Source organism: Ornithorhynchus anatinus, chromosome 16 (assembly GCF_004115215.2).
Source record: "Ornithorhynchus anatinus isolate Pmale09 chromosome 16, mOrnAna1.pri.v4, whole genome shotgun sequence".
Classification (NCBI taxonomy): Eukaryota; Metazoa; Chordata; class Mammalia; order Monotremata; family Ornithorhynchidae; genus Ornithorhynchus; species Ornithorhynchus anatinus.
The window spans coordinates 41459958-41486083 of NC_041743.1; the positions used below are offsets into that span (position 1 = coordinate 41459958).

Sequence of the window (26126 nt, forward strand, 5' to 3'; positions counted from 1 at the left end):
CCACCCTGTGTCGTGTGGTTCTTCTCCCTGGCCGAACTCCCGGGATCGGCCGGGGGGAGGTGAGAGGTAGGCTGGGAACTGAGATCCCGGGTTTCCAGACGTGGGTAGGTCACGGGAGCTGGGATCCCTCTCCCTGGAGTTGGGCAGTGGCTGGGGTGTATCGAAGGTCACCCACTCCCCACTCTTGGAGGGCTTTTGCTAATAAATATATCAAGCCCCATTAGGGTGCTGGGAGAGGTGCTTTTGTTTTCTCCAAAATGGTATCTGTTAAGTGTTTACTCTGTGCCAAGCACTGGGATAGACACACGTTAATCAGGTCCCATATGAGGCCTACAGGGTAAGTAGAAGGGAGAACAGGTATTGCCTCCTCATTTCACGGTTGAGGAACCGTGGCCCAGAGAAATTAAGTGACTCATCCAAGGTCACAAGCCGGCCAGGGGCATTAGAAGCCGGGCCTTCTGACTTCCAGAGGTTGCAGAGTGAAGAGAAAGTGGTGATTGTGCCCAAGGAGCGCTTATATAGAGTAGGTCCAGTCCAGGAGCCGGAGCTCCCAGCTCCACCCCTAGACTGTAAGCTCTTTGCAGACCGTTATACTCTCCCAAGCGCTTAGCACAGTGCTCTGCGCCCTGTAAGCACTCAGTAGATGACACCGTCGGCCCACCCAGAACTCCCAGATCCACTGCAAAGCTATGAGCTCCTGAGGGAAACGAGGGTGCTTCTCAGGCTCCGAAGGTCAGACTCCAGGGGCTCCAGTGTTACTATTTTAATTTTTCATGATGCTCGATAAGCGCTTACTATGTGCCAGGCACGGTACTAAGTGCTGAACTTGATACTCGTCGGACGCAAACCTTGTCCCACATGGGGCTTTAAAATCCCCATTTTAGAGATGAGGTGATTGAGACCCCAGGTCCCACAGCAAAGTGGCAGAGCAGGGATTAGATGCCACGTCCTGATTCCACACTGCTCTGTGGGAGAACCAACTGATCTCCCTTCAATGGTTCTTACCGAGCATTTGCTCTGTGCAGAGCACTGTACTAAGCACTTGGGAGAGGACAATATAACAGTGCTGGTAGACATGTTTCCTGCCCACAAGGAGGTTACAGGCTAGAGGGATGCCAAGGCTCCTGTTCGGCTTGGGAGATAAATAATCTGATGGCCAATGTCAAAAGTCAGTGACCTGATCGGGTCACTGCAGTTTTTTCTTCTACCAGGAGTCACTCGCCTGGCTCCACTGAATTTCCCTGTGGAGATCAGTCTGCCTTGGTGCTGGTTAGGAACCTGAGGTTCCTTGAAAAGCCACGAGGCCTAGAGGAAAGAGCCCAGGCCTGAGATTCTAATTCTCGCTCTGCCACACGTCTGCTGCGTGACCTTGGCCAAGTCATTTAACTTCTATGTGCCTCAGTTACCCCGTCTGTAAAATGGGGATTAAATCCTTCTATTTAAACGGTGAACCCCATGTGGGACATGCAGTGTCCAACCTGATTAACTTGTACCTACCCCAGCGTTTAGAACAGTGGTTGGCACGTAGTATGTGCTTAACAAGTCACATAATTATTAATTATTATTAAGGTAGTGCGGGTGGAGTGGACCTGGAAAGGTCATCCTGCCTCGGAGCAGGATTGGCCCTAAACAAGGCTATTCTGATGAAGTGTCCTGGGTGTGTAATCTCCCTAGTGGGCGGAGGCTGTGGCTTTTTATACCACCTAACATATGTCTTGCTCTCTCAAAAATACACCAACTCAAAGACCACCAAATCCAACAAAGGAAACTCTTGACCATTAATGGGCTTTGAAGCGTTTTAATGACCTCAGTCCCTTCTTATCCACTCTTCTCTCCCACTACATCCCAGACTCCAATCTTCAGTTGGACTGCGTTATACCGTAAAACCACTGTGGGAAGGGAAATTGTCCACCCACTGTTAGATCGTACTCTCTCAAGCTCTTAGTACAGTGCTCATCTTAGAAGCAGCGCTCAATAAATACAATTGATGAACTGTGAGTGAGTGAGCGAGGGCTTGAAGTGGATTAGAGCAAGGGCTTGGGAGTGAGAAAGTCATGGATTTGAATTCCTGCTCTGCCACTTGTCTTGCTGTGTGACCTTAGGCAAGTCCCTTTACTTCTCTGGGCCTCAGTTACCTCATCTATGAAATGGGGATTGAGACTGGGAGCCCCATGTGGGACAGGGACCGTGTCCAACCCAATTTGCTCGTCTCCACCCCGGCGCTTACGACAGTGCCTGGCTCATAGTAAGCGCTTAACGAATACTCTAATTATTAATATTATTACTGGATTAAGACTGTGAGCCCTATGTGGAACAGGGACTGTGCCCAACCTGATTATCTTGTCTCCACCCTGGCCCTTAGAACAGTGCCTGGCACGTATTCATTCAATCGTATTTATTGAGCACTCACTGTGTGCAGAGCACTGTACTAAGCGCTTAGACAGTACAATACAGCAATAAAGAGAGACATTCCCTGCCCACAACAGGCTCACGGTCTAGAGACTGTGTAGAGACATAGCAAGCGCTTAACATTCATTCATCCATTCAGTGGTATTTATTGAGCGCATACTATGTGCAGAGCACTGTACTAAGCGCTTAGAATGGACAATTTGGCAACAGAGACAATCCCTGCCCAACAACGAGCTCACAGTCTAAACGACATACCATTATTATTAGTGGAATCAACTGACCAGCGCTTAAGAACAGCCTCCAGCTCTTAGAACTATGCTTGGCACATAGTAAGCGCTTAACAAATACGTGGCTTAGTGGAAAGAGCAGGGGCTTGGGACTCAGAGGACGTGGGTTCTAATCCCAGCTCCGCCACTTGTCCCCCATGTGACCTTGGACAAGTCATTTCACTTCTCCGTGCCTCAGTTCCCTCATCTGTAAAAGGGGGATTAAGACCGTGAGACCCATGTGGGATAACCTGATTCATTCAATCTTATCTAGTGAGCTCTTACTATGTGCAGAGCACTGTACTAAGCACTTGGAATGGACAATTCGGCAACAGATGGAGACCATCCCTGCCCAAGGACGGGCTCACAGTTTAAACGGGGGAGAAGGCCAGCAAAGCAAAGCAGAACAAAACAAAAACAAGACAACATCATCAAAATAAATAGAATCAAGGAGATGTACACCTTATTAACAACATAAATAGGATAATAAATAATATATACAAATGAGCACAGTGCTGAGGGGAGGGGAAGAGGGAAGAGCAGAGGGTGAGGAGGGAGAGGAGGAGATGACCTGATGACCTTGGATCACTCAGAGGACGTGGGTTCTAATCCCGTGTCCGCCACTGGTCCGCTGTGTGACCTTGGGCAAGTCATTTCACCTCTCCGGGCCTCTGTAAAAGGGGTTTTAAAAATGAGATTCCCACGTGGACCAACCTGACGAACTGGTATCCCCACCCCCAGAGCTACTCTCCTCCCGGACGTGCCTGCCGCTTTCCTCCTGATCGATTTGGTGTCGAAGGTCCCGCTTGGGCAGGCAGTGTTGGGGGGGGGGGCGTGTCTGTGCCCCGTTCATCGTAGCACGAGCAGACTCGACTCTTCACCAAACAGTGTAGCTCAGTGGAAAGACCCCGGGCCGGGGAGTCACAGGTTGTGGGTTCAAATCCCGACCCAGCCGTTTGTCAGCTGTGTGACTTTGGGCAAGTCACTTAACTCCTCTGCGCCTCAGTTCCCTCATCTGTAAAAGGGGGATGAAGACTGTGAGTCCCACGCGGGACAACCTCATCACCTTGTATCTCCCCCAGCACTTAGAACAGTGCTTGGCACATAATAATTATGGTATTTGTTACTATTTGCAGGGCACTGTTCTAAGCGCTGGGGTAGCTACAGGGTAATCTGATCGGTCCACATGGGGCTCCCATTTTTTAATCCCCATTTTTCCAGATGCGGTGGCTGAGGCCCAGAGAGGTGAAGTGACTTGCTCCAGGTCACACAGCAGACAAGAGGCGGAGTGGGGATTAGAACCCACGACCTCTGACTCCCAAGTCCAGGCTCTTTCCACTGAGCCATGCTGCTTCTCATAGTAAGCGCTTAATAAATGCCATTATTATTATTATTAGTGCAGTGCTCACTTAAGACCCTTGTCAGCTGTGTGATTGTGGGCAAGTCACTTAAGTCACTTACGCAGTGACTTAGAGAAGCAGCGTGGCTCAGTGGAAAGAGCACGGGCTTTGGAGTCAGAGGCCATGGGTTCGAATCCCGGCTCGGCCACTTGTCAGCTGTGTGACTGTGGGCAAGTCACTTCACTTCTCTGTGCCTCAGTGACCTCATCTGTAAAATGGGGATTAAGACTGTGAGCCCCATGTGGGACTACCTGATTGCCCTGTGTCTACCCCAGCGCTTAGAACAGTGCTCTGCACCTAGTAAGCGCTTAGCAAATACCAACATTATTACTTAACTTCTCTGTGTCTCAGTTACCTCATCTGTAAAATGGGGATGAAGACTGTGAGCCTCCCGTGGGCTAACCTGATGATCCTGTATCTCCCCCAGCGCTTAGAGCAGTGCTCTGCACATAGTAAGCACTCAACAAATACCAACATCCCTACTCTGCCATTTGTCAGTTGTGTGACTGTGGGCAAGTCACTTAAGTAGTGACTTCGAGAAGCAGCATGGCTTAGTGGAAAGAGCCTGGGCTTGGGAGTCAGAGGCCATGGGTTCGAATCCCGGCTCTGCCACTTGTCAGCTGGGTGACTGTGGGCGAGTCACTTTACTTCTCCGGGCCTCAGTTCCCTCATCTGGAAAATGGGGATTAAGACTGTGAGCCCCACGTGGGACCACCTGATTCCCCTGTGTCTACCCCAGCGCTTAGAACAGTGCTCGGCACATAGTAAGCGCTTAACAAATACCAACATAATTATTCTTCTTCTTCTCTGGACCTCAGTTCCCTCATCTGGAAAATGGGGATTAACTGTGAGCCTCACGTGGGACAAGCCGATGACCCCGTATCTACCCAGGGCTCAGAGCGGTGCTCTGCACATAGGAAGCGCCTAACACACACCAACATTATTATTAAGAAATACCACCGCCATTGTGAGCGGTGGAGCCTCCGTCCGGGGCGGGCCCCTTTAAGAGGCGCGCGTCCGGGGCGGGCTGGAGGGGGGGGGGAAGCGCGCGCAGGGAGGGAAGGGGAGGGGGGGCGCTGTGCGGCGCGGGGCCCGGGCCCGGGGTGTTTTGTCCGCCGCCGGCCGCCGTCGCCGCCGGCCGCCATATTGTCCGCTGGAGCCGCCGCCGCGTCCGGAGCGAGCGGAGCCGGGATGGGTGAGCGACGCGGGCCGGGAGGAGGGACCGGACCGGACCGAACCGAACCGGGGGCGCGGGGAGACCCCTCCGGGCCCGGGGGAGGGCGAAGGGCGGCCTCCTTCTCCTCATCCTCCCCCTTCTCCTCAGCCGCCCGTCGGCCGGTCCTTCTCCCCCCCCGGCGCCGGCCCCCCCCTCCCACTGCGGCCCCGTCCCCGCCCTTCCTCCTCCTCCTCCTCCCCCCTGTCGTCCGGACCCCAGCCACCGGCCCGGGGGACCCTCCGCCTCATAACAACAGTGATAACAATAATAAGGGTGGTATCGGTTCAGCGCTTACTCTGTGCAGAGCACCGCGCTAAGCGCTGGGGGAGACCCAGGTTGGCCCGCGGGAGGCTCCCAGTCTTCATCCCCATTTTACAGATGAGGAACTGAGGCCCAGAGCATGTTGGTATTTGTTAAGCGCTTCCTCTGTGCAGAGCACTGTTCTAAGCGCTGGGGGAGAGACAGGGTGTCAAGTTGTCCCGCTTGGGGCTCCCAGTCTTCATCCCCATTTTACAGATGAGGTCACTGAGGCACAGAGAATGTTGGCATTTGTTAAGCGCTTACTAGGTGCAGAGCACTGTGCCAAGCGCTGGGGGAGATACGGGTGTCAGGTTGTCCCGCGTGGGGCTCCCAGGCTTCATCCTTATTTTACAGATGAGGAACTGAGGCCCAGAGGATGTTGGTATTTGTTAAGCGCTTCCTCGGTGCAGAGCCCTGTTCTAAGCGCTGGGGGAGAGACAGGGTCACCAGGTTGGCCCACATAAGGCTCACAGTCTTCATCCCCATTTTACAGATGAGGAACTGAGGCCCAGAGGATGTTGGTATTTGTTAAGCACTTCCTATGTGCAGAGCACTGTTCTAAGCGCTGGGAGAGAGACAGGGTGTCAAGTTGTCCCACGTGGGGCTCACAGTCTTCATCCCCATTTTACAGATGAGGTCACTGAGGCCCAGAGAATGTTGGTATTTGTTAAGCGCTTCCTATGTGCAGAGCACTGTTCTAAGCGCTGGGAGAGATAGAGGGTGATCAGGTTGTCCCACGTGAGGCTCACAGTCTTCATCCCCATTTTACAGATGAGGGAACTGAGGCCCAGAGAAGTGAAGTGACTTGCCCACAGTCACCCAGCTGACAGGTGGCAGAGCCGGGATTCGAACCCATGACCCCCGACTCCCAAGCCCGGGCTCTTTCCTGGTTAAGCGCTTACTCTAATAATGTTGGTATTTGTTAAGCTCTTCCTATATGCCAAGCACTGTTCGAAGCGTTGGGGGACACACAAGGGGATCAGGTTGTCCCATGGAGGGCTCACAGTCTTCATCCCCATTTGACAGATGAGGTCACTGAGGCACGGGAAAGTCAAGTGACTTGCCCAAGGTCACAAGCTGACAAGTGGCGGAGCAGGGTTTAGAACCCACGACCTCTGACTCCCAAGCCTGGGCTTTTCCCACTAAGCCACACTGCTTCTCTAATATGTGCAAAGCACTGTTCTAAGCGCGGGGGGCGGGAAGATACAGAGTCATCAGATGGGGCTGACAGTCTTCGTCCAGAAGCAGCGTGGCTGTGGCAAGAGCCCAGGCTTGGGAGTCAGAGGTCACGGGTTCGAATTCCGGCTCTGCCACTTGTCAGCTGTATGACTGCGGGCGAGTCACTTCACTTCTCTGGGCCTCAGTTCCCTCATCTGTAAACTGGGGGTGAAGACTGTGAGCCTCACGTGGGACAGCCTGATTACCCTGTATCTCCCCCAGCGCTTAGAACAGGGCTCTGCACATAGTAAGTGCTTAACTAATACCAACATTATTATTATTTTCCAGATGAGGTCCCTGAGGCCCAGAGAAGTCAAGTGACTTGCCCAAAGTCACCCAGCTGACAGGGATTAATAATGTTGGCATTCGTTAAGCCCTTATTATGTGCCCAACGCTGTTCTGAGCACTGGGGTGGATAGAGGGTCAGAAGGTGGGGCCCCCCAGGCTTCATCCCCATTTTACAGAGAAGGGCACCGACAATAATAATGATGATGGCATTTGTTAAGCGCTTCCTATGTGCCAAGCACTGTTCAAAGCGCTGCGGGGGGGGACAAGGGGATCAGGTTGTCCCACGTGGGGCTCACAGTCTGAATCCCCGTTTTCCAGATGAGGGAACTTAGACACCGAGGATAATAATAACGATGGCATTTGTTGAGCTCGTCCTATGTGCCGAGCACTGTTCTGAGCGCTGGGGGACACACAAGGGGATCAGCCTTGTCCCAAGTGAGGCTCCCAGTCTTCATCCACATTTTACAGATGAGGGCACCGAGAATAATCATGATGGCATTTGTTAAGCGCTTTCTATGTGCCAAGCACTGTTCGAAGTGCTGGGGTAGATACAGGGTAATCAGGTTGTCCCACCTGAGTCTCCCAGTCTTCATTCCCCTTTACATATGAGGTCACTGAGGCACTGAGAATAATAATAATAAGGGCATGTATTAAGCGCTTCCTATGTGCCAAGCACTGTTCTAAGCACTGAGGAGGATACAAGAGGATCAGGTTGTCCCACGTGGGGCTCTCAGTCTTCATCCTCATTTTACAGATGAGGTCACTGAGTCACAGAGAAGTGACTTGCCCGAAGTCACACACCAGGATTTGAACCCATGCCCTCTGACTCCCAAGCATGGGCTCTTTCCACTGAGCCACGCTGCTTCTCAAAGCACTAATAATAACGATGGTATCTGTCAAGCGCTTACTATGTGCCAAGCACTGTCCTAAGTGTTGGGGGAGATACCAGGCAATGAGGTTGTCCAACGTGGGGCTCCCAGCCTTCATCCCCATGGTACGGAGGAAGGAACTGAGGCCCGGAGAAGCGAAGCCACTTGCCCAAAGTCACACCGCCGGCAAGAGGCGGAGGCGGGATTGGAACCCACAACCTCTGACTCCCAAGGGCGGAGCAGGGACCCAGGGGTGGGGGACCTCTGCTCCCGGCCGAGAGTGTGTTTCGTCCGTCTGTCTTGTTTGGATTTGAAACCCGAAAGTTTCCCTGAGGGTCCCGGGGCAGGGTGTGGGGAGGGGGGACCCCCCTGCACATGGGCAAGCATGGGGGGCAATGTTGCTTGGGGAGTGGAGCCGCCTCCTTGGGTGGGGACGGGGCTGGTCTGGCCAGATGACATCTTCGTAATAATAATAATCAGGGTATTAAGCACTTACTATGTGCCAGGCACTGTACTAAGCACTGGGGTGGTTACAGAGAAATCGGGTTGGACCCAGCCCCTGTCCTGCGTGGGACTTACAGTCTCCATCCCCATTTACAGATGAAATGTCTAAAGAGAAGCAGCGTGGCTCAGTGGAAAGAGCACGGGCTTGGGAGCCAGAGGTCACGGGTTCAAATGCCGGCTCGGCCACCTGTCAGCTCTGTGATTTTGGGCAAGTCACTTGATTTCTCTGTGCCTCAGTGACCTCATCTGTGAAATGGGGATTAAGACTGTGAGCTCCACATGGGACAACCTGATCACCTTGTGTCCTCCCCAGAGCTTAGAGCAGAGCTTTGCACATAGTAAGTGCTTAATAGGTGCCATCATTATTATTAGCAGTAGTATTATTAAAGATGAAGTGAGGAGATGTCTCCTCCCCGCGGGGCGAAATCTGGGGCAGGGGGTGCAGACCCTTTGGGGTGTGTGGGACCTAGAGGGTGAGAGTGTTTTTGGTAGATCGGGTTTGCTGCCCACATTCAAGCCGTTTGTGGTGGCGCTTGACTCCGGAGAGGGTTGGGACACCCCCGTTAACTTGTTGCGGGGGTTCGGCTGCCACCCCCCGGAGCTTTTGGGGGGCCTGGCACGGTGAAAGTCTCTCGCGAGTGAGCGGATGCAGCATCCTCAATTTTCTGCATCCTCCTGAATTTTCCCTCTGGGGTCCTGCCGACTTCAGAGTCAAGCCGAGTTAGCTGTGGTGTCCGGTTAAGAAGGCCCAAGTGGACATTGAGTTTAGAACCAAGGAGAAATTGTGACCTTTTGACCTGTTGGCTGTAGCCTCTTCCCTACCTTCGCAAGTATAGAGAGAAATGGAATTGTTTGCTTTGTTGTAAATGGTGACAGAAAGTTACAATGAAGATAACCGGCTTTGCAGAAGGGCAGAGCGTGACCTCGAGGAAAGAGCACGGGCTTGGGCATCAGAAGGACCTGGGTTCTAATCCCAGCTCTGCCACGTGCCTGCTCTTTCACCTCGGGCACGTCACTAACTTCTCTGTGTCTGTTAGCTCATCTGTAAAACTTGGACTGAGACTGAATCCCATGTGGGAGTTGGACTTACTAGGTTGTGTCTACCCCAGTGCTTAGTACAGTACAATACGTATAGTAAATGCTTAACAAATACCATTTAAAAAATAAAAATTTGTATCTACCCCAGCGCCTAGAACAGTGCTTGACCTATAGTACGCGCATAGCAAATACCATAATCATCAAAGCGGTTGTGGAAATTTCCCTCTCGTGGGGAAGAGTAAGATGTCAGGGTGTCACCAGCCCAGCCCTTTGCTCTGACCCAGAGAGGAAAACTTTGGGGTTGAAGGATTGAAATCTTGCTGATCTCGTGGCAGAATCCAAAAGTAACAGGCCCTAAACGAGGCAGTAGCAGGATATGGGGCCTTGTGGTCGAGAGCAGGGGATACTGGGATGGACAGTTGAGCATCCAGCTGAGGAATTCACCCTGTGAAAAAGGGACCAGCCTGATGGACTAGCAGAGGCACGACGATTTCTCCGGGATCCCGGCGTCTTTTTCAAGTTCTTTGTGTCGGAGCTGGAGGGTTCGGCCTTGTGCGGTGTGTCGTCGGCCGCCTCGCTGCTAGAGTCAGCGAGCGACTTGGAGGGTTGACGTGTCCCAGTCTTCCAGTCTCCAGGAGAATCGTGTTGCTAATTTAGGGTGAAGCGGGTTAGAATTCCTTCTGGGAGTTACCAGGTGGGGCCCAGGCTGCTCTGGGTGGTTAGCATCTCTTCCCATTCTCTGCTGGAAAACTCCCTGAAGTGACTCACTGGGCCCTAGGAGTGATTCCTTGGCCTCATAGAGACCCGCCACTGCTGTGCTTGAGGTCATGGGGGAAAAAGCATGAGTCAGGAGACCCTGTTCTGGTCCCAGCTCAGCCTCTGACCTCCTGTGTGACCTGGGGCAGGTCACTTAACCTCTCTGGGCCTCGGGGGCCTCATCTGTACCATGGGGCTAAGCACTTGGATCGGGAGGCTCCACGGGACGGAAAGTGTCGGATCAGATTCCGTCGTGTCTACCCGATCGCTTAGCGCAGTGCCAAGCCCCGAAGAAGTGCTTAATAAGGACCCTTAATTGTTGTTCCTCTATGGGGGAGGGGGAAGATCGGCAGGGAGCCGTTCTAGCTGTCTGTCCCTGCTGCTATTCCTCGCTTTTCACCTGTTCCTCAAGAGCAGAGTCTTGACTTTCTCTCCTGGTCTCTCGCTCCGAATGATCACTCAGTGGTATTTATTGAGCGCTTAGTGTGTGCAGAGCGTTGTTATGGAGTAATAGAATTTGTTAAGCACCTATTGGGTGCAAAACCCTTTCCTGAGCATAAAAGAGGGAATTAGACACAGACTGAACCATGGATCTCTGCCCACGGGGGGCTTACGGTCATCAGACTGTAGCCCTCCTCCTGAGTGTTTCCCACAGCTCAGCTGATTCCCTCCCCCCAGGGTACCAGTGCCAGGCTGCCGACCATGTGCCCGCCCTCGGTTCGCCTGCCCCTCCATCCGTCCACTGCGTTGGCCCATCAAACTGGGCCGGGCGAGTGGTGGTATAGAAGTCCCTCGTGGGGAAGGAAAACTTCTTGAGACGCTCACGTTTATCTGAGATAACATAAAATAAAGCTCTTATAGTCTTTCCATAATGTGAGGGCTCAGGAGTGGGGTTGAGAGCACATGGTTGAATTTCCGAACACGTTGGGGGAAGGCGAACAGGGCACCTGGAGTATCCTCTAAAGTTGAAGCTCGTTTTGTTCAGAGAACCCACCTGCCAACTCTGTTGCATTGTACACTCCCAAGCACTTACTACAGTGCTCTGCACACAGTAAGGGCTCAGTAAAATACCCTTGACGATGATCCTTTACGGTCCATCTGGCCTCAGCTCGGCACCCTCCTGTTAAGCCGGGGAGGTGGGCCGGACCACCGGTGAGCTCTGCCGTCCAGTCCGAGGTCCACGACCCCGAATGCTCCCCGGGTTTGGCTCCTGCAGTCCGGGGAAGTGGCCGGTTCCCACCCCGGCCCCTTCTCCGTCCAGCATCTCTCCCTCTCCCCGCTTTATGCTAGCCCCTCTGGGGAGCAGCAACCATCAAGGGAGGGACAGTGTGACACCCCCCCACCCACCCACAAGAGGGTTGTCACCCCCTGCTGACTAGAGGGGGCCCCGGGGGCGGACTCTGGAGTTAACAAGGAGGTAGGGTGGGCTGGGGGCAGACCTCAGCTTTTGATTTGACAGGGGTTGGGGAGCCGAAGGTGTCGGGAAAGAGAGGGAGTCTGGCAGGAGAGATTGGGGCTCGGCTAGCTAGCCCCACCTTTGGGGTCAGAAAGACGTCAAAGTGGGGAAGCCTCCCAACGCAGAGGGGGTGAAAAAGGGCTATGGGAGGGTTCCCACCTCCTCCCAGAAGACTGCCGAGGGTGACGGTGCCAAGGAAGCCTCAGGGTTAACCTGGTTTCCACCCAGAACCTGGGGCTGGCTTCTCCCAAAGCTTGGTTTCTTTCCTCCCTGCGGAAAGTGACACCAGTCCTTCGGAGAATTCTGCTCCTTTGCCGTTCTGGTGTAAATCGGGAAAGCCACTAGGAGTTGCTGGAGGTGAGGGAGGGGGATACTTGTCCCCTTCAATTGCAATTTTTAGCGGCTCTGGCCGCCACCGCTACGACACCAGGTGCCTTTGGTCTGGAGTTATCATCTTCGGCGGGCAGCCTCCCTCCGCCTCAGCTTCTGGGACACGGAAGCGGAACCTTCGTCCCTGGGGACCTGGAAGGGGCATGTGTCGGGAGTGGTCCTGGGGACAAGCTCTAGGTTCGGGCAGATGACTGCAGGCTGGCAACACACCGTTCTGGGCGGCTGGCCAAATATCAGTCGGAACAAGTGGCTGCTGTCTGCAAGTGCCATGGTGACCGTGTAGGGGGGCAGAGGGGATGGTTGGGGACCTTTCAGGGAGGGACGACTAATAGATTTTTTATATCCAGAGAGAGAGAGAGAGAGACCCTAGACTGTAAGCTCATTGTGGGCATGGAATGTGTTTGTTATATTGTTGTACAGTGCCCTGCATACAATAAGTGCTCAATAAATACGACTGAGAGCGAGAGCGCTTTCTATGTACTAAGCGCTAGGGCAGATACAAGATAAGGTATTCAGGTTAGACACAGTCCCTGTCCCATACAGAGCTCCCCATCTAAGGGGAAGGGAAAACAGGGATTGTATCCCTATTTACCAGCTGAGGAAACAGACCCAGAAAAGTGAAATGACTTGGCCAGGGTTACCAAGACAAGTGATGAAGCTGGGATTAGAACCCAGGACCTCTGACTTCCAGGTCCAGGACCTTCCCACTAGGTCACACTCCTTCTCAGCTGAAGGTATTCCCCCCTCCCTCCTCGGAGGTTTCAAGAGCCCCAACTCTGCCATCACCCCAGTTGGAGCAGGCACTTGCTGGATATCTCCGTGGGCTTCCAGAGGGGCTGGAAGCTTGAATTTCCTGGGCCCCAAGGATCCATTTGAAGAAGGGCCCCAGGGCCCCAAGCCCGACAGGAGTAGTGCTGCCTGCCTTCTGAGCAAGAGACTCTTCCCACCCCCTGCTGCTACTGCCCCAAGCATCCAGTCTGGCCCTCGATGAGTTTTGTTAATCAGCTGATCGACAGAGAGCAGGCCGGGCAGTTGGCACTCGGAGCGTCAGTCAATTATTTGTCTACTGAGCTCTTACTATGTGCAGAGCACTGTTGTAAGCACTTGGGAGAGTACAATATTATAGTAGAAGGACACATTACCCTCCCACATTACCCTCCCACATTACCCTCCCACATTACCCTCCTACATTACCCTCCTATTACCCTTATTTTCTAGAAGGGGAGACAGACATTAATATAAATAAATTAATGTCTGAGCCACCCACTTACCTTGACTGGCCTGCGGAGTCAGCACCCACTCGCGCTTGCTAGCCGGAGGTCCTAGGCACTCGCACCCTGATGCTGTTGCTGGACTCCAGCGGACGGGAGGCTCCCATCTCTTTAGGCGGCTAGTAGTTCCGGCTGACTGCCCTCGCCACTCTGGAGTAGGAATGATAATTGTAATAATAATGATGATGGTGATGATGATAGTGGTTTTTGTGAAGGGCTTACTAGGTCCTGAGGGCTGCATAGATACAAAATGATTAGATTGGTCCCAGTCCCTGTCCCACAGACTGAAAGAGGGGAGAACGGGAATTGAATCTCCATTTTGCAGATGACACTGAGGCCCAGAGAAGGGAAGTGACTTGCATGTTACTCCAAGTGCCCGGCCTCCTGCGCTTTTGGAGGTGAGAGGGAGGAGCCAGGCCTTGATTCCTGGGGAATCTACGCTCCCATTTTTGTTGTTCAGATTGTTGCGGTGGGGTCTTGGAGATTCAGATCCCGAGAGCATCCCCCCAGCCCACCAGTGTGGTCTTCAGGGGTCCAATGCACCTGGGTACCGAGCCCAAATCTTTTTGGAAAAGTGAGGCCTCCTGAGAGGCCCAACACCCCCTCCGCTGACCCTGCCGCCAGCCTGTGTCTGGTGAGGAACATTAGTGTGACTTTGGTCAGCCCTTGCATCGATGGTTAGAACTGGGTCTTCCTGGAGGAGGCGACCCAGTCAAGAACCGCAGCCGTACCCTGTTCTTCCCTCCGCTCACTGCCTGAAGGCCGCAGCCAGACCAGGGAGCTGCTCCTCCCTGATGGATGTTGGAGGGACATCCGGGATCAGCCCAACCGGGACCCTGGCCCGAAAGGAGAGGCTCGGGCGGCCAGGGCAGCTGTGGCGATGAGAAGCCGAGGTCACTGATTTCCGGAGGGAGAGCGGTCAAGCGAGTGTTAGAGCCCCGGGCTCCCCGAAGTCAGCCTTGAAAGCCACTGTGGTCAGCTCGGAGGTGAGGATGGGAAGGAAGTGCCTCCCCAGGAAACTAGTGACAGGGAGAGGGGAGGAAGACCTACCCGTTCCTGAGGCTCTCATCGGCATCTCCTTGATCTCCCCTGCAGCAGCTCCACCACCACCTGGCTGGACTGAGCGTGTTGGGGGCCGGGGGAGGCCCTGGATGTTCAAAGACCCTACGAGAGATGGAGAAGCCGTGATTTCTCCCCTTGAGGCGCTGCCAGTCCAATGAAGAGTCCACCGCTAGAAAGGAAAGGGTGCTTGTGTCTCCCGCTCTTATTTTCTAATTAGATAAATCATACTATCGTGGGGAGAAAGGCAGAGAGGCATGGCTCAGAGCTCGGCACACGTGGCACTGACGAATTGACTTGCTTTTGAGGAAGAGCCAGCTCAGCCAATAAGGTGAACGTATATCAAAGGCCGCATTACCTTGGGCTGGTCCGGAGGCATCGACTGGGCCACAGACCATTTGGCGGCCTCCCGAAGGCTGGCCTGTACTTGGACGGTGACCCCAGTTCTTCAGGAACTTGGGGGAGAATCAGCATCCAGACTCATTTTTTAGGTATGTGGCTTGTCTTCCCCAACTCTAGTCCATATGTCACTTTGCTGCCCGGATCATTTTTCTAAAAAAAAGTTTTAAGTCCCTGTTTCCCCACTCCTCAAGAACCTCCAGTGGTTGCCCACCTGCTGGAATAGAAACTCCTGTCCATCGGCTTTAAAGCACCATTTCCCCTCCTATCTTACCTCCCTGATTTCCTTCTTGACAGTCAATCGGTCGGTTGTATTCTACAACGCAGCAGCCTCTCTTCCCTCCTATAACACCAGCTTACTCACCGTACCTCGTTCTCGCCTATCACTCCACCTACCCCTCGGCTACATCCCGCCTCTGGCCTGGACCTCCTTCCCCTTTTATATCTGACAGACCATCACTGTTCCCACCTTCAAAGCCTTATGAAAATCACTTCTCTTCCAAGAGGCCTTCCCCAACTAAGCCCTCCTGTCTCATACTTCCTCTCCCTTCTGCATCATCCTTGAACTAGGATTTGGACTCTTTATTCACCTCACCCTCAGCCCCGCAACACTTTTGTACATACAAAAGTACTTTTGTACTTTTGTCATTTTTTGCCTACTTCTTCTAGATTGTGAGTTCCTCATGGGCAGGGGATGTGCTGCCAAATCTCTTATATTGTACTGTCCCAAGTGCTTAGAACAGTGCTCTGCCAACAGTAAGCGCTCAATAAATACAACTGATTGATGGCTGCTGGACGTTTCTCTGGACGGGCAGGCGGAAGAATACTCCCCCTTTCAGCCCTCGCCATCCAGCCAAAACTCGTTGTGGAAGCGAGCGTTCTGGCCGAACACGGCGTGCTAGGCTCTTCCCGTGTGTCTTCATTCACTCCCTGCACTGAGCTAGTTCCCACTTCTGGTGTTGATTAAATGCTCACTGTGTGCTGAAGCACTGTGCTCAGCACTAGAGTAAGTAATCAGATGAGACTCAGCTAGTGCCCCTCAGGGTAAGCAGTCTACAGGAGCCAGAGCAGGGATCTTGTTCCCTTTTTATGAAGGAGAAAACTGAGGCCCTGAAAGGTTGTGACTCGCCTAAAATCGCAGGGCAGATGGGTGGCAGAGCTGGGATTGGAACTGGGGTCTCCTTACTCCTGGGCCTCTGCCCTTTCCGCTAGGCGCACGGCCTCATTATTTGCTCAGGGGATTATCCAGACCCTTCCCTGCTTCCGTCCCTCTCTGATAGCCTGCTTTTGCATGGTTCCCTCCTCCCACACACAAGCAATTCGAGAGGAGGTACGAGGAGAAGCTCCAGCCGGTACGTCTGGCTGACTGCCAGCGGCTCCGGGGACCGGATTGGGTAGGGAGGTCGTCAAAACTCATATCTGCAGGGAGGCTTCTGGATTATCCTCGCCCACTCCAGTCACCCATCTCTGAAGATCCTCGAGGGTGCTCTTACTCACTGCTCGGACTCGGCCTCAGCCCGAGCACTCCAAAGAGTGGAGTTAGCCACTGCTCTGCCATTGGGGGTCTTGGAGAGGAAGATGCCCTCAGGTCCACTGTGAGTCGTGCCCTCACTCTGCATCGAGGGCAATATGGGTGGGACTTTGGGCCCCCGTGTGCCCATCTGGGTTCGGCCTGACACGTCGTCTATCTGAACCGGGCTGGGGTACCACGGCTCCAGCTTTGGCCTGGCTTCGGCCCCCACGTTGCTGGAGGTCTGGTTCTGCGTCGGTGTGTCTTAGAGTCACCATCTCTGCGAGTGAGGGCCCCCGTCCAGCTGGGAAGGTGTCAGTTCCGGGCTAGAGAACCCTCCGGTGGCTGGCGGGATTGCCCTGCCACCTGAGCTCCTAAGTGGCCCAAAGTCGCCCACTAAAAGGAAAGCTCCTCGAGGGCAGGGATTATGTTTACGGTACTCTCCCAAGCGCTGCTAATCCCCTCAGTGTTGACCCGGGCCGGGCTTGATTCCCTGCCCTCTCGGGGACCACTTGGGCCCGAAAGGAGGCTATCGCTATTGTTCCCGAAGGGATTAGCAGCCAAGGGGTCCCGGCGGACTTTGCTCCTCTTATCGAGTCGCCATCCGGAGACCATCACGGCTGCAGCTTTTCGGGGCCAATGTCCAAAGTGCTCTCTCCCAAACCAGGTTTGTCTGGACCCTAACCAAAATCAATCCGTCCTCCAACACGTCCCCCCACCACTGGGTGTATTTGTTCATTTTTCTCCTGGAAGCGATCCTCTATCTCATCGCTCTTGCCACCAATCTCTGTCTCGCGCCCTCCCTCCTTTCTGGAACTTCCTCCCCTCTCCACATCGGCAGGCCTTGGCTCTCCCCATCTTCAAGGCCCTTCCAAAATCACATCGCCATTCGATTGTATTTATTGAGCGCTTACTGTGTGCAAAGCACTTGGGAGAGTACAATAGAGCAACAGACACATTCCTATCCACAACGAGTTCCACCAGGGGCTCTTAAACTGATCTTTCAAGTCCCCTTCAGCTGTTATTTCAGCACTTCTATGTCACCTAAGCACTTGGGTTCTCAAACCTCCCCTGTTGCACTTGGCAGTCAATTAATGATTTTTATTGAGCACTTACTGTGTGCAGAGCACTTGCTAAATGCCCAAGAGAGTACAATGGAGTCAGTCGAATCTGTATTTATACTCTGTTGTTCCCCCACCCATACCTTATTTTAGTATCTGCCTTAGCCCCCACCTCCAAGACTGTAAACTCTTTGAAGACGGGGATTATAACTACCAACTGTATTGTACTCTCCCAAGCGCTTAGTACAGTGCTCTGCACACAGTAAGAACTCAGTAAGTACTTTTTGAAAGTGGTATTTGTTAAGCATTTACTGTGTGCCAGGTGCTGTACTACATGCTGGGGTAGATACAAGCTAATCAGGCTGGACACAGTCCCATGTCCCTCATGGGGCTCACAGTATTATCTCCATTTTACAGATGAGGTAACTGAGGCACAGAGATGTGAAATGACCTGCCCAAGGCTGATCGTGACAAGAAAATCCAAATCCTCTGCCTCCAGTGCCCAGAGTAACTCGTTCCACTCCCGTGGCCCGGAATGCTCCATTTTTCTGAAGCAGGGAAGCAGCGTGGCCTAGTGGAAAAAAGCACGGACTTGGGAGCCATTCGTCCACTGTGTGACCTTGAGCGGGTCTCTTCATTTCTCTGGGTCTCAATTACCTCCTCTGTAAAATGGGGACTAAACCCTCTTCCCTCCGATTTAGCTCGTGAGTCCCACGTGGGACAGCGACTGGGTCCAGCCTCATTATCTTATGTCTGCCCCAGTGCCTAGTACGATGTTTGGCAAGCCCTTAGTAAGCCCTTAGTAAATACCTTTAAAAAAAAATATTGGAGGGTAAATCCGATTCAGTGGGGCAGCGCCGCTATGAAAGAAGCCCGCATGGGCCCAGGCTGCATGAGCGAGAGAAGGATTGGGAGCTTTGAAAGTAAGCAGCCTGGCCTAATGGATAGAGCTTGGGCCTGGGAGTCGGAAGGATCTGAGTTCTAATTCTGGCTCTGCCACTTGTCTACTATGTGACCTCGGGCAAGTAACTTCACTTCTCTGGTCCCTCAGTTTCCTAATCTATAAAATGGGGTTTAAGACTGTGAGCTTATCTGAGATGTGGACTGTGTCCAATGTGATTATCTTGTATCTCCCCCAGTGCTAAGTACAGTGCCTGGCACAAAGTAAGCGCTCAGTAAATACAGTGGACAGACTATGAGAAGTCAGAGGTTGTCGACCCCGGAGAAGAAAAGGCGGAGGGGTGTCTTTTAAGACTATGAAGGACTTCTGGGGAGTGGTTACCGAGCAGTTTAGTTCCACAGAGGGCCGAATGGGCGTACATTTAAGCGGGAAAGATTTGCGTCGGCCAGAGGGAACCTTGGCTAGTAGGGAGATGGAGCAGGCTACTAAGGGAGGCCGCGGAGGCTCCATCCCAGGAGTTGATTAAGGAAAGAGTAGCCACCCATCTGGCCCGGGTTGTTTAGTCACTTACTGGCCTGCGGGCCAGGGTGGGATCGAGGACCAGGCCAACTCTAGGGAGGTGGTGTTCCCGGAACTGCTGAGCCAACAATTCCCAGCATCTTTGGGGCCAGTGGCCCTCGTGCAGCAGGGATCGGGGTCACCTGCGGCGCCGGGCTGGGCCAGGGCAAGCCGGACTCCAGCTTTAATCGATCCGGGCCCCGCCCACCGAGGCGGTTTCAGGAGCCCTAGTGCGCACCCCCGAACCTCGGCCAGCCCCGATCAGCAAGGTGCCCTGGTACAGAGTCACAGTGGCTTTTACAGCCCTTTCGAAGCCAAGGGCCTTGGGTGCTTTGAAAGCTTGTACCGTCATAACATTGATGATATTTATTAAGCGCTTACTTTGCACCAGAGCCTTGTGCTCAGCGCTGAGGTAGATGCTCAGCGGGACCGGCACACTCCGAGAGGTTGCTGAGCTCCGCCTTCCCCGGGACTGGTCGCCAGGGGCCTGGAGCTTCAGAATGCCTCTAGACTATAAGCTCATTGTGGGCAGGGAATCTGTCTTTTCATCCATTCAATTGAATTCATCGAGAGCTTACTGTGTGCACCGTACTAAACGCTTGGAAGAATACATTACAACAATAAACAGACGAATTCCCTGACCACAACGAGCTTACGGTCTGGGGGGGGAATTATTTGTATTTTCCCAAGCGCGTAATCCCGTGTTTTACACACAGTAAGAGCTCAATAAAGATGAATGAATGAACGAACAGGGTCGAGCCCCCCGACCCCAGAAGGAGGGACGGCCACCTCCCGTCTTGGACCCCAGGACAGAGGAGTTTCCGCGCTTGAGAAGCAGACCACCCCTCAGCTGCCGAGGGGCCCGGGGCCCTATTCTTCCCCGACTTCGAGGCTGGCCGGTGGTGATGGTGCAGGGGACTGACCGGGCTGGGAGGGAGTCATAGCCTAGCAGGCCTCAGACCATCCCCTGCTGCCGCTCTCGGTCAGTCAATCCGTTGAAGGTATTTATTGAGCTCTTACTGTGTGCAGAGCCCTGGACTGAGTGCCTGGGAGAATACAGTACCTCAGCGTGGGTGACTTCTTGAGACCCAGCAGCCCTGCCCCCATCTATCAGCGTTTCTGTCTTCCTGAACTCCCAGAGCCGCTCCTCCTGTCCGTCCATCCGTCCGTCTGTCCGCCCTCCAGCCCGCAGGGTGCCTGAGTCAGCAGGCCGGGGCTTGGATCAGCCCGCTGAGCTCGGCAGTGAGTCAGCGAGGAAGACTCTGGCCAGCAGCCAGGAGAAGCTGTTTGGAAGCAACATGCTCCGGCACCTGGGGGTGGAGGAGCGCTTCAGCGGCGCCTTGGGTGGCTTTCAGAGTCGGGCGCGGTGGCCTCCCCCGCCCCGGAGCCCCCCCAGGCCCCGGCCAGTCGGAGGGACTTCGGCATTGAGTCAGATCAGCCGGCTGGAAGAAGCTTGGAAAACTTTTTAGGCCCCAGCGGAACTCTTGGAGCCGCCGGAGCCCGCCCCCTCTTCTCCCTCCGTCTCCCTCACGTCGGAACCTGGAGAAACACTGGGTTCCTTCGTTGCCCCGGGGCGAGCCGGGTTGGGGCTCCTGTCCAGTGGCGGTGCCCTGGGGAGAGGATATCCAGACAGCTGGGGCTCTGGAGGGTCTCAGTGGGGTCGGGAGAGGGGCCTAGGGTAAAGAGTCCTGGCTTGGAAGTCAGAGGATCTGGATTCTAATCCCAGCTCTACCGCTTAATAATAATAATAATACTAATAATAGTACCTGTTAAGTGCTTACTATGTACACTGTTCTAAGCTCTGGGGTCAATACAAGTTAATCAGGTTGGACACAGTCCCTGTACCATATGGGGCTTACAGTCTTCATCCCCGTTTTACAGTTGAGGTAACTGAGGCACAGAGAAGTTAAGCGACTCGTCTAAGGTCACCCCGCAGACAAGTGGTGGAGCTGGGATTAGAACCCAGATCCTTCTCACTTCCAGGCCCTTGCTCTATCCACTAAGCCACGCTGCTTCTCCTGGCTTCACTTGCCTGCTGTGTGACCTTGGGCCAATCACTTCACTGGGCTTTTGTTACCTCATCCAGAAAATGGGGATTCAGTACCTGTTCTCCCTCCTTAGGTTGTGAGCTCCACGTGGGGCAGGGACTGTGTTCCATCTTGCACACAGTAAGCGCTCAATAAATGCAATTGAATGAGTGGTATTTTATCTGTCCCAGTGCTCAGTACAGGCACATGTACTGTGCTGACGGGATGTGCCGTCTAGTTCAGGGAGACAGAAGATCAAACACTGAGTTTTTCCACCAGGTGGGTTTTCGCAACCTGTTTTGGTTCAGAGCACCATTGGGGATTCAGGGGAGGCCTTTCCAACAACATGCATCTCGGGGGGAAAGCGATGAGATGTGAGGAGCGGTGTGGGTTCCGTGCCCATTTCATGGGGTCAGTCAAGAAAGGAACCTTGTGCCTTCTGGGAAACGGAGTGGCCTCGAGCGGCCAACGCGAGAATGGATGCTAAAGTATGAGTGTGGCTGCTTAAATAAAACACCGGAAGCCCGAGTTTTGAAGTGGCCGAAGGGATGGCCCGACGAGGGAGGTAGGGTTTAAACGGGGATATCTCCCGGCAGAGCAGGCTTTTTGGAGAGGCTTTAAAGGAGGGCAAGACCTGGTTTGTTGAAACCGAGGGAAAGGAGGGCTCCGGGGAAGGGAGGAGACGAGCCAGGGGAGCCCTGAGGTGGGGTGGCCAAGAGCAGGAAGCTCTTGGGGGTCGTTGGGCAGAGTAAAGAGGACGAGGAGAGCCTCGAGGCTGTTGGAGGTGCAGGATAGGGGAGAGTCACCGGCAAGGGGGCGACGGTTCTCTCCCATCAGGGATGTGTGGTTTCGTCTGCCTCCAGAAACCATGGCGAGCCCCGGGAAGGATAACTACCGGATGAAGAGCTACAAGAACAAGGCGCTGAACCCGGAGGAGATGCGCAGGCGGCGGGAGGAAGAAGGGATCCAGCTCCGCAAGCAGAAACGGGAGCAGCAGGTGGGAGGTTGGATGGCCCCTGGCCGGAGGGCCGTTGTCCCAACAAGGTGGAGGGGATGGAGCCTGGGGGTGTCGCCTGGCTGGGGCCGACCCTGGGGCCTCCACGTGTCTCCCAGATCTATTCTAGTGTCCTCTCCCGAGCGCTCAGTACAGGACTCTGCACCCAGCATTTAATGGACTGATTAAATTGGCTTCCCCAGGATGGGGAGGTGGAGGCCGAGGCTCCCTACCGGGTGCCCCGTTCACTCCTCTCATCTCTCCCTCAGGGGTCTGTCTCTCCCAGAATGCCCGAGGCTACTTATGGGGGAAAGGGCCGTGGAGGGGAGAGACCTCCAGGGTCCAGGAGACCAGCTGCTCCTGGAAGTCTGGGAGAACAGGAAGGTGCAGAAACCGGTCCCAGTAGCGGGTGCGCGTTGGCCCCTTTGGGGTTGCGTTTGGGGCTCGGTGAGCTACCAGTGGCTCTCGCCTCTCCAGCCCTCCAAAGACCCTTTCAGCAGCCACTTCGCTGCTTTCCAGAGAGGATTGTCCATCCCTCTATCGCGCCCCGTGGCCCCCCGGGGTCCCCCTGCAGGTTTCCCCTGCGCACACCTCATCTCCCCGTCTCCTCCTCCATTTCCCATTGCAGCTTTTCAAACGAAGGAACGTGGAACTGATTAACGAAGATGCTGCTGTGTTCGACACCCTCCTCATGGACTCCTACATCAGCTCCACCCCCGGGGTAAGGCCCAGCCCCGCCCTGGCCGAGCCCTGTCCTAGGGAAGGCTCAGAGCCCAAAGTCTCATCTCTGCGCCTTTTCCATGGGGTCACGGGGTCACGGGACCGATGCCTTTCTAGTTATTATTATTGTATTTGTAAAGTGAGAAGGAGAATGGCATAACGGATAGAGCACATGCCAGGTCATGGGTTCTAATTCCGGCTCCGCCACTTGTCTGCTCTGTGATCTTGGGCAAGTCACTTTACTTCTCTGGGCCTCAGTTACCTCATCTGTAAAATGGGGATTGAGATTGTGAGCCCTACGTGGGACAGGGACTGCGTCCAACCCAATTTACTTGTATCCACCCCAGTGCTTAGTACAGTGTCTGGCATGTAGTAAGCGCTTAAAAAAATACTGTAAATATTATTATTAATAAAGTGCTTACTACGTGTCAAACTCTTTACTATGTGCTGAGGTAGATACAGTATAAGCAGATTGGTCACAGTCCTTGTGCTTAATCGGGCTTGCAGTCTAAGAAGGAGGGAGAGCAGGTATTTTGCTTATTTTACATTGAGGTAACTGAGGTGCAGAGAAGTGAAGTGACTTGCCTAAGGTCACAAAGGAGGCAGATGATGGAGCTGGAATTACAACTCAGGTCTTCCGATTTCCAGACCTGGGCTCTAGCCACTGGGTCATTCTGCTTCCTGCTCCTGTCCCTTCCTGGAGGCGACTCCCGGGGTCAGAGGAGGTACTGTAGCTCGCATCTCTTCTGAAATACACATGGTTGAGGAGCACTGAGGGGCAGGGGGCGGGAGCCCCGGGGTCCGATAGACCCTCGCCAGCGCCCCGGCCCTGTCCTTCCCCAGCAGGAAGGAGTCATCTCACGGGAGATGGTGGAGATGCTGTTCTCCGAGGACTCGGATTTGCAGCTGGCCACCACCCAGAAATTCCGGAAGCTGCTCTCGAAAGGTGAGGAGCCCGGAGGCTGACGGGGGCAAACGGAGAGAACTCCAGGTCTCCCAGGTGCGCCGAGGTGCGCAGGGCGCCGGGTGGTTCCGCAGGCTCCGTGAGGGGATGGTCCGGGCGGCTCTCGCGGTGCCGAAACATGAATTTGACCCCGTGGGCCAGGGGAACGAGGAGGGCGGCGGGGAGTGCAGGGGATGCCCGAGGAAGATGGCTTCCTAGCATTCCCCCCCGAGGGTGTTAACACCTGGCGAGACCGGGCCAAAACCCGTTGGGTGGTCTGGGGGCGTCGTAGCAGATGGGGCAAACCCGGGCCAGCACTTTAACTTGGAGAGGGGCAGGTCGCCCCATAGCAAGCTCAGTGATGACTTTTCAAAACAGTATTTTTTAAGTGCTTACTACGTGCCAGGCACTGTTGTAAGCGCCGGGTAGATACAGAGTAATCGGGATGGACACAGTCCCTGTCCCAGCCAGGGCTCACAGTCTTAATCCGTCTTTTACAGATGAGGGGACTGAGGCATAGAGAAGTTAATATGTAGCTGCTGTGTAGAGAGGAAGGGAAGGCTGAAGGTGCTGGCGGGGGCTACCCTCCCCTCGCCCCACCGGGGGTAGCCTGACCCCTCTTCAACCCTTCCCCCCGCTCCCGTTCTCCTCTCAGAGCCAAATCCCCCGATAGACGAAGTGATCAATACCCCGGGAGTGGTGGACCGGTTTGTAGAGTTCCTGAAGAGGAGCGAGAATTGCACGTTACAGGTAAGGGCCCCGAGCCGGGTGTGAACCTGGGGCCCTCTGGTGGCTACCGCTAGGAAAGAGGTTGGTGGCCTCAGGGGCCAGCTTCCCCAGAAACGGGCTACCCAGGGCAATCCCTGCCAGAGGTCTTTGCTGGCGTCCCAGATGACTTCCGCCGCCCCCCTCCGCCACCCTCCACCTCCCAAATCCCCTGAGGGTCCCTCTGTTCTCTCCCTCCCTCTTTGGGCATCGGATTTGGGTCATGCATGTAGTTCCCCCCCCAGCCCCCAACCCCCCGCAAGGCAGCCGGCCCCCAACCCGTCGCTCTGCGTCGTTCCAGTTTGAAGCGGCCTGGGCCCTGACAAACATCGCCTCAGGAACTTCCCAACAAACCAAAATCGTCATCGAAGCCGGGGCCGTCCCCATCTTCATAGAGCTGCTAAACTCCGACTTTGAGGACGTGCAAGAGCAGGTGAGGGGGGCACCCTGTGGCGGCCCGAACCGCCCCCTGGGGTTGACAGTCTCCCCCAGGAGGCTCTGTGGGGTTGGATGGGCGGCTGACAGGACACAGGGTCCCGGGCCCGGGCAGGATTGAGGACCACTCGCCGGCGGCCCGACCCCGGCGTCCCCGAACCTGCTTGGCGAGTCACAGAGAGTTCTGGGAGACGGGGAGAGTCGTAAGCGGGGCAAGCCCCCTCAACCTGGCATGGGAGATGAGGGAGGGCAGAATGGGGGGGCGGCGGGCTGTGCCGACGTGCAGGTGGGCACTTTGCCACCGTTGTCCTCTCAGGCCGTGTGGGCGCTGGGGAACATTGCCGGTGACAGTGCCGTCTGCCGAGACTACGTGCTGAGCTGCAACATCCTCCCCCCGTTGTTAACGTGAGTGACCCTCGGCCTCTGGGCATGTCCGTGGGTGGTTCGGGGGCGGGAACAGGTGTGGAGGGCTGGCACCTCGGGAACCGGGAGCCAGAGTAGCTCGACATCACATCACCGTGAGCCCTGAAAGGTCGAGGTGACCCTGGAGAGTTCATCTTAGCATCCCCGCCCTCCCCCCCACCAAAGAGGCATCATTTACTCCCATCCGAGTAGATGAACCTCTCCTCCAGTTTTCAGTCAAGGAACTCCCCGGCTTCTCCGTCAGCCTAGCCCAGGAACTATGCCTGCCTTCCTCACCTCGTGCTATGCCCTTTGGAGAGAAGAAGCAGGGAGGCAGGCCCTCTGCAGACATGGGGAGATGGGCTAATTTAGCCAGGCTCCTCGGCCCTTGAGATCCTGGCGCATCTCAGGATTGGGAAAGAGGAAAAGTTGGGAAGGGAAGAGAGTTTAAGGTGTGGTGTGCCAGGCCCAGGCTGAGAAGGATGGGTTGGGGGTGAGCGTGACCCTGGTAATGTGCCAGCTGTTGAAAGGGACCAGCGCCTGACCCGCCTGCTGGCTCTCCGCAGGCTCCTCACCAAGTCGATGAGGCTGACCATGACACGGAACGCCGTCTGGGCACTGTCCAACCTGTGCCGGGGGAAAAACCCGTCCCCCGAGTTTGGGAAGGTAAGAGCTGCCTGTGCCCCTCCAGTTGGGTGAGTGGGGGGCCGGAGGGTCCCAAAGAGCCGTGACCAGCTCTCAGAGTTGGGGGGTCTATATAACGGGGGCCCGGGATCCCAGCGGGGCGTGAAGTGCCCGGCCGGGGTCCAGCAGTGCCGCAGTTGCAGGGCCACCGAAGGGCCAACCCGTCCTGGCAGCCGGGCCTTGAGCTGAACTGCTCTCTCGCGCTCAGCGCCCCTTGGGTCCGGACCTCGAGAGGAAGGAGAGTGGGTTTTTCACGGTTAGAGACAAGCTGAGTCAGAAGGCGATGG

At 54.8% G+C, this 26126-nt stretch overlaps 1 protein-coding gene across 3 annotated transcripts in view; it reads left to right on the forward strand.

The window, feature by feature from the left end:
- Positions 1 to 5198: 5198 nt before the first annotated feature.
- Positions 5199 to 26126, forward strand: part of KPNA6 (karyopherin subunit alpha 6) — a 30974-nt gene continuing 10046 nt past the window's right edge. The window contains exons 1-8 of one of the 3 annotated variants that reach the window (XM_029080606.2): positions 5199 to 5270; positions 21760 to 21893; positions 22519 to 22611; positions 23454 to 23556; positions 24209 to 24303; positions 24620 to 24751; positions 25070 to 25158; positions 25722 to 25821. In XM_029080606.2, coding sequence (XP_028936439.1) covers positions 5267 to 5270; positions 21760 to 21893; positions 22519 to 22611; positions 23454 to 23556; positions 24209 to 24303; positions 24620 to 24751; positions 25070 to 25158; positions 25722 to 25821 — 750 coding nt within the window. In that variant the 5' untranslated portion in view covers positions 5199 to 5266. Of the gene's footprint in view, positions 5271 to 14806; positions 14932 to 21759; positions 21894 to 22518; positions 22612 to 23453; positions 23557 to 24208; positions 24304 to 24619; positions 24752 to 25069; positions 25159 to 25721; positions 25822 to 26126 lie in introns of those variants that run through there. The other 2 variants (XM_029080607.2, XM_029080608.2) reach the window with 2 other exon arrangements.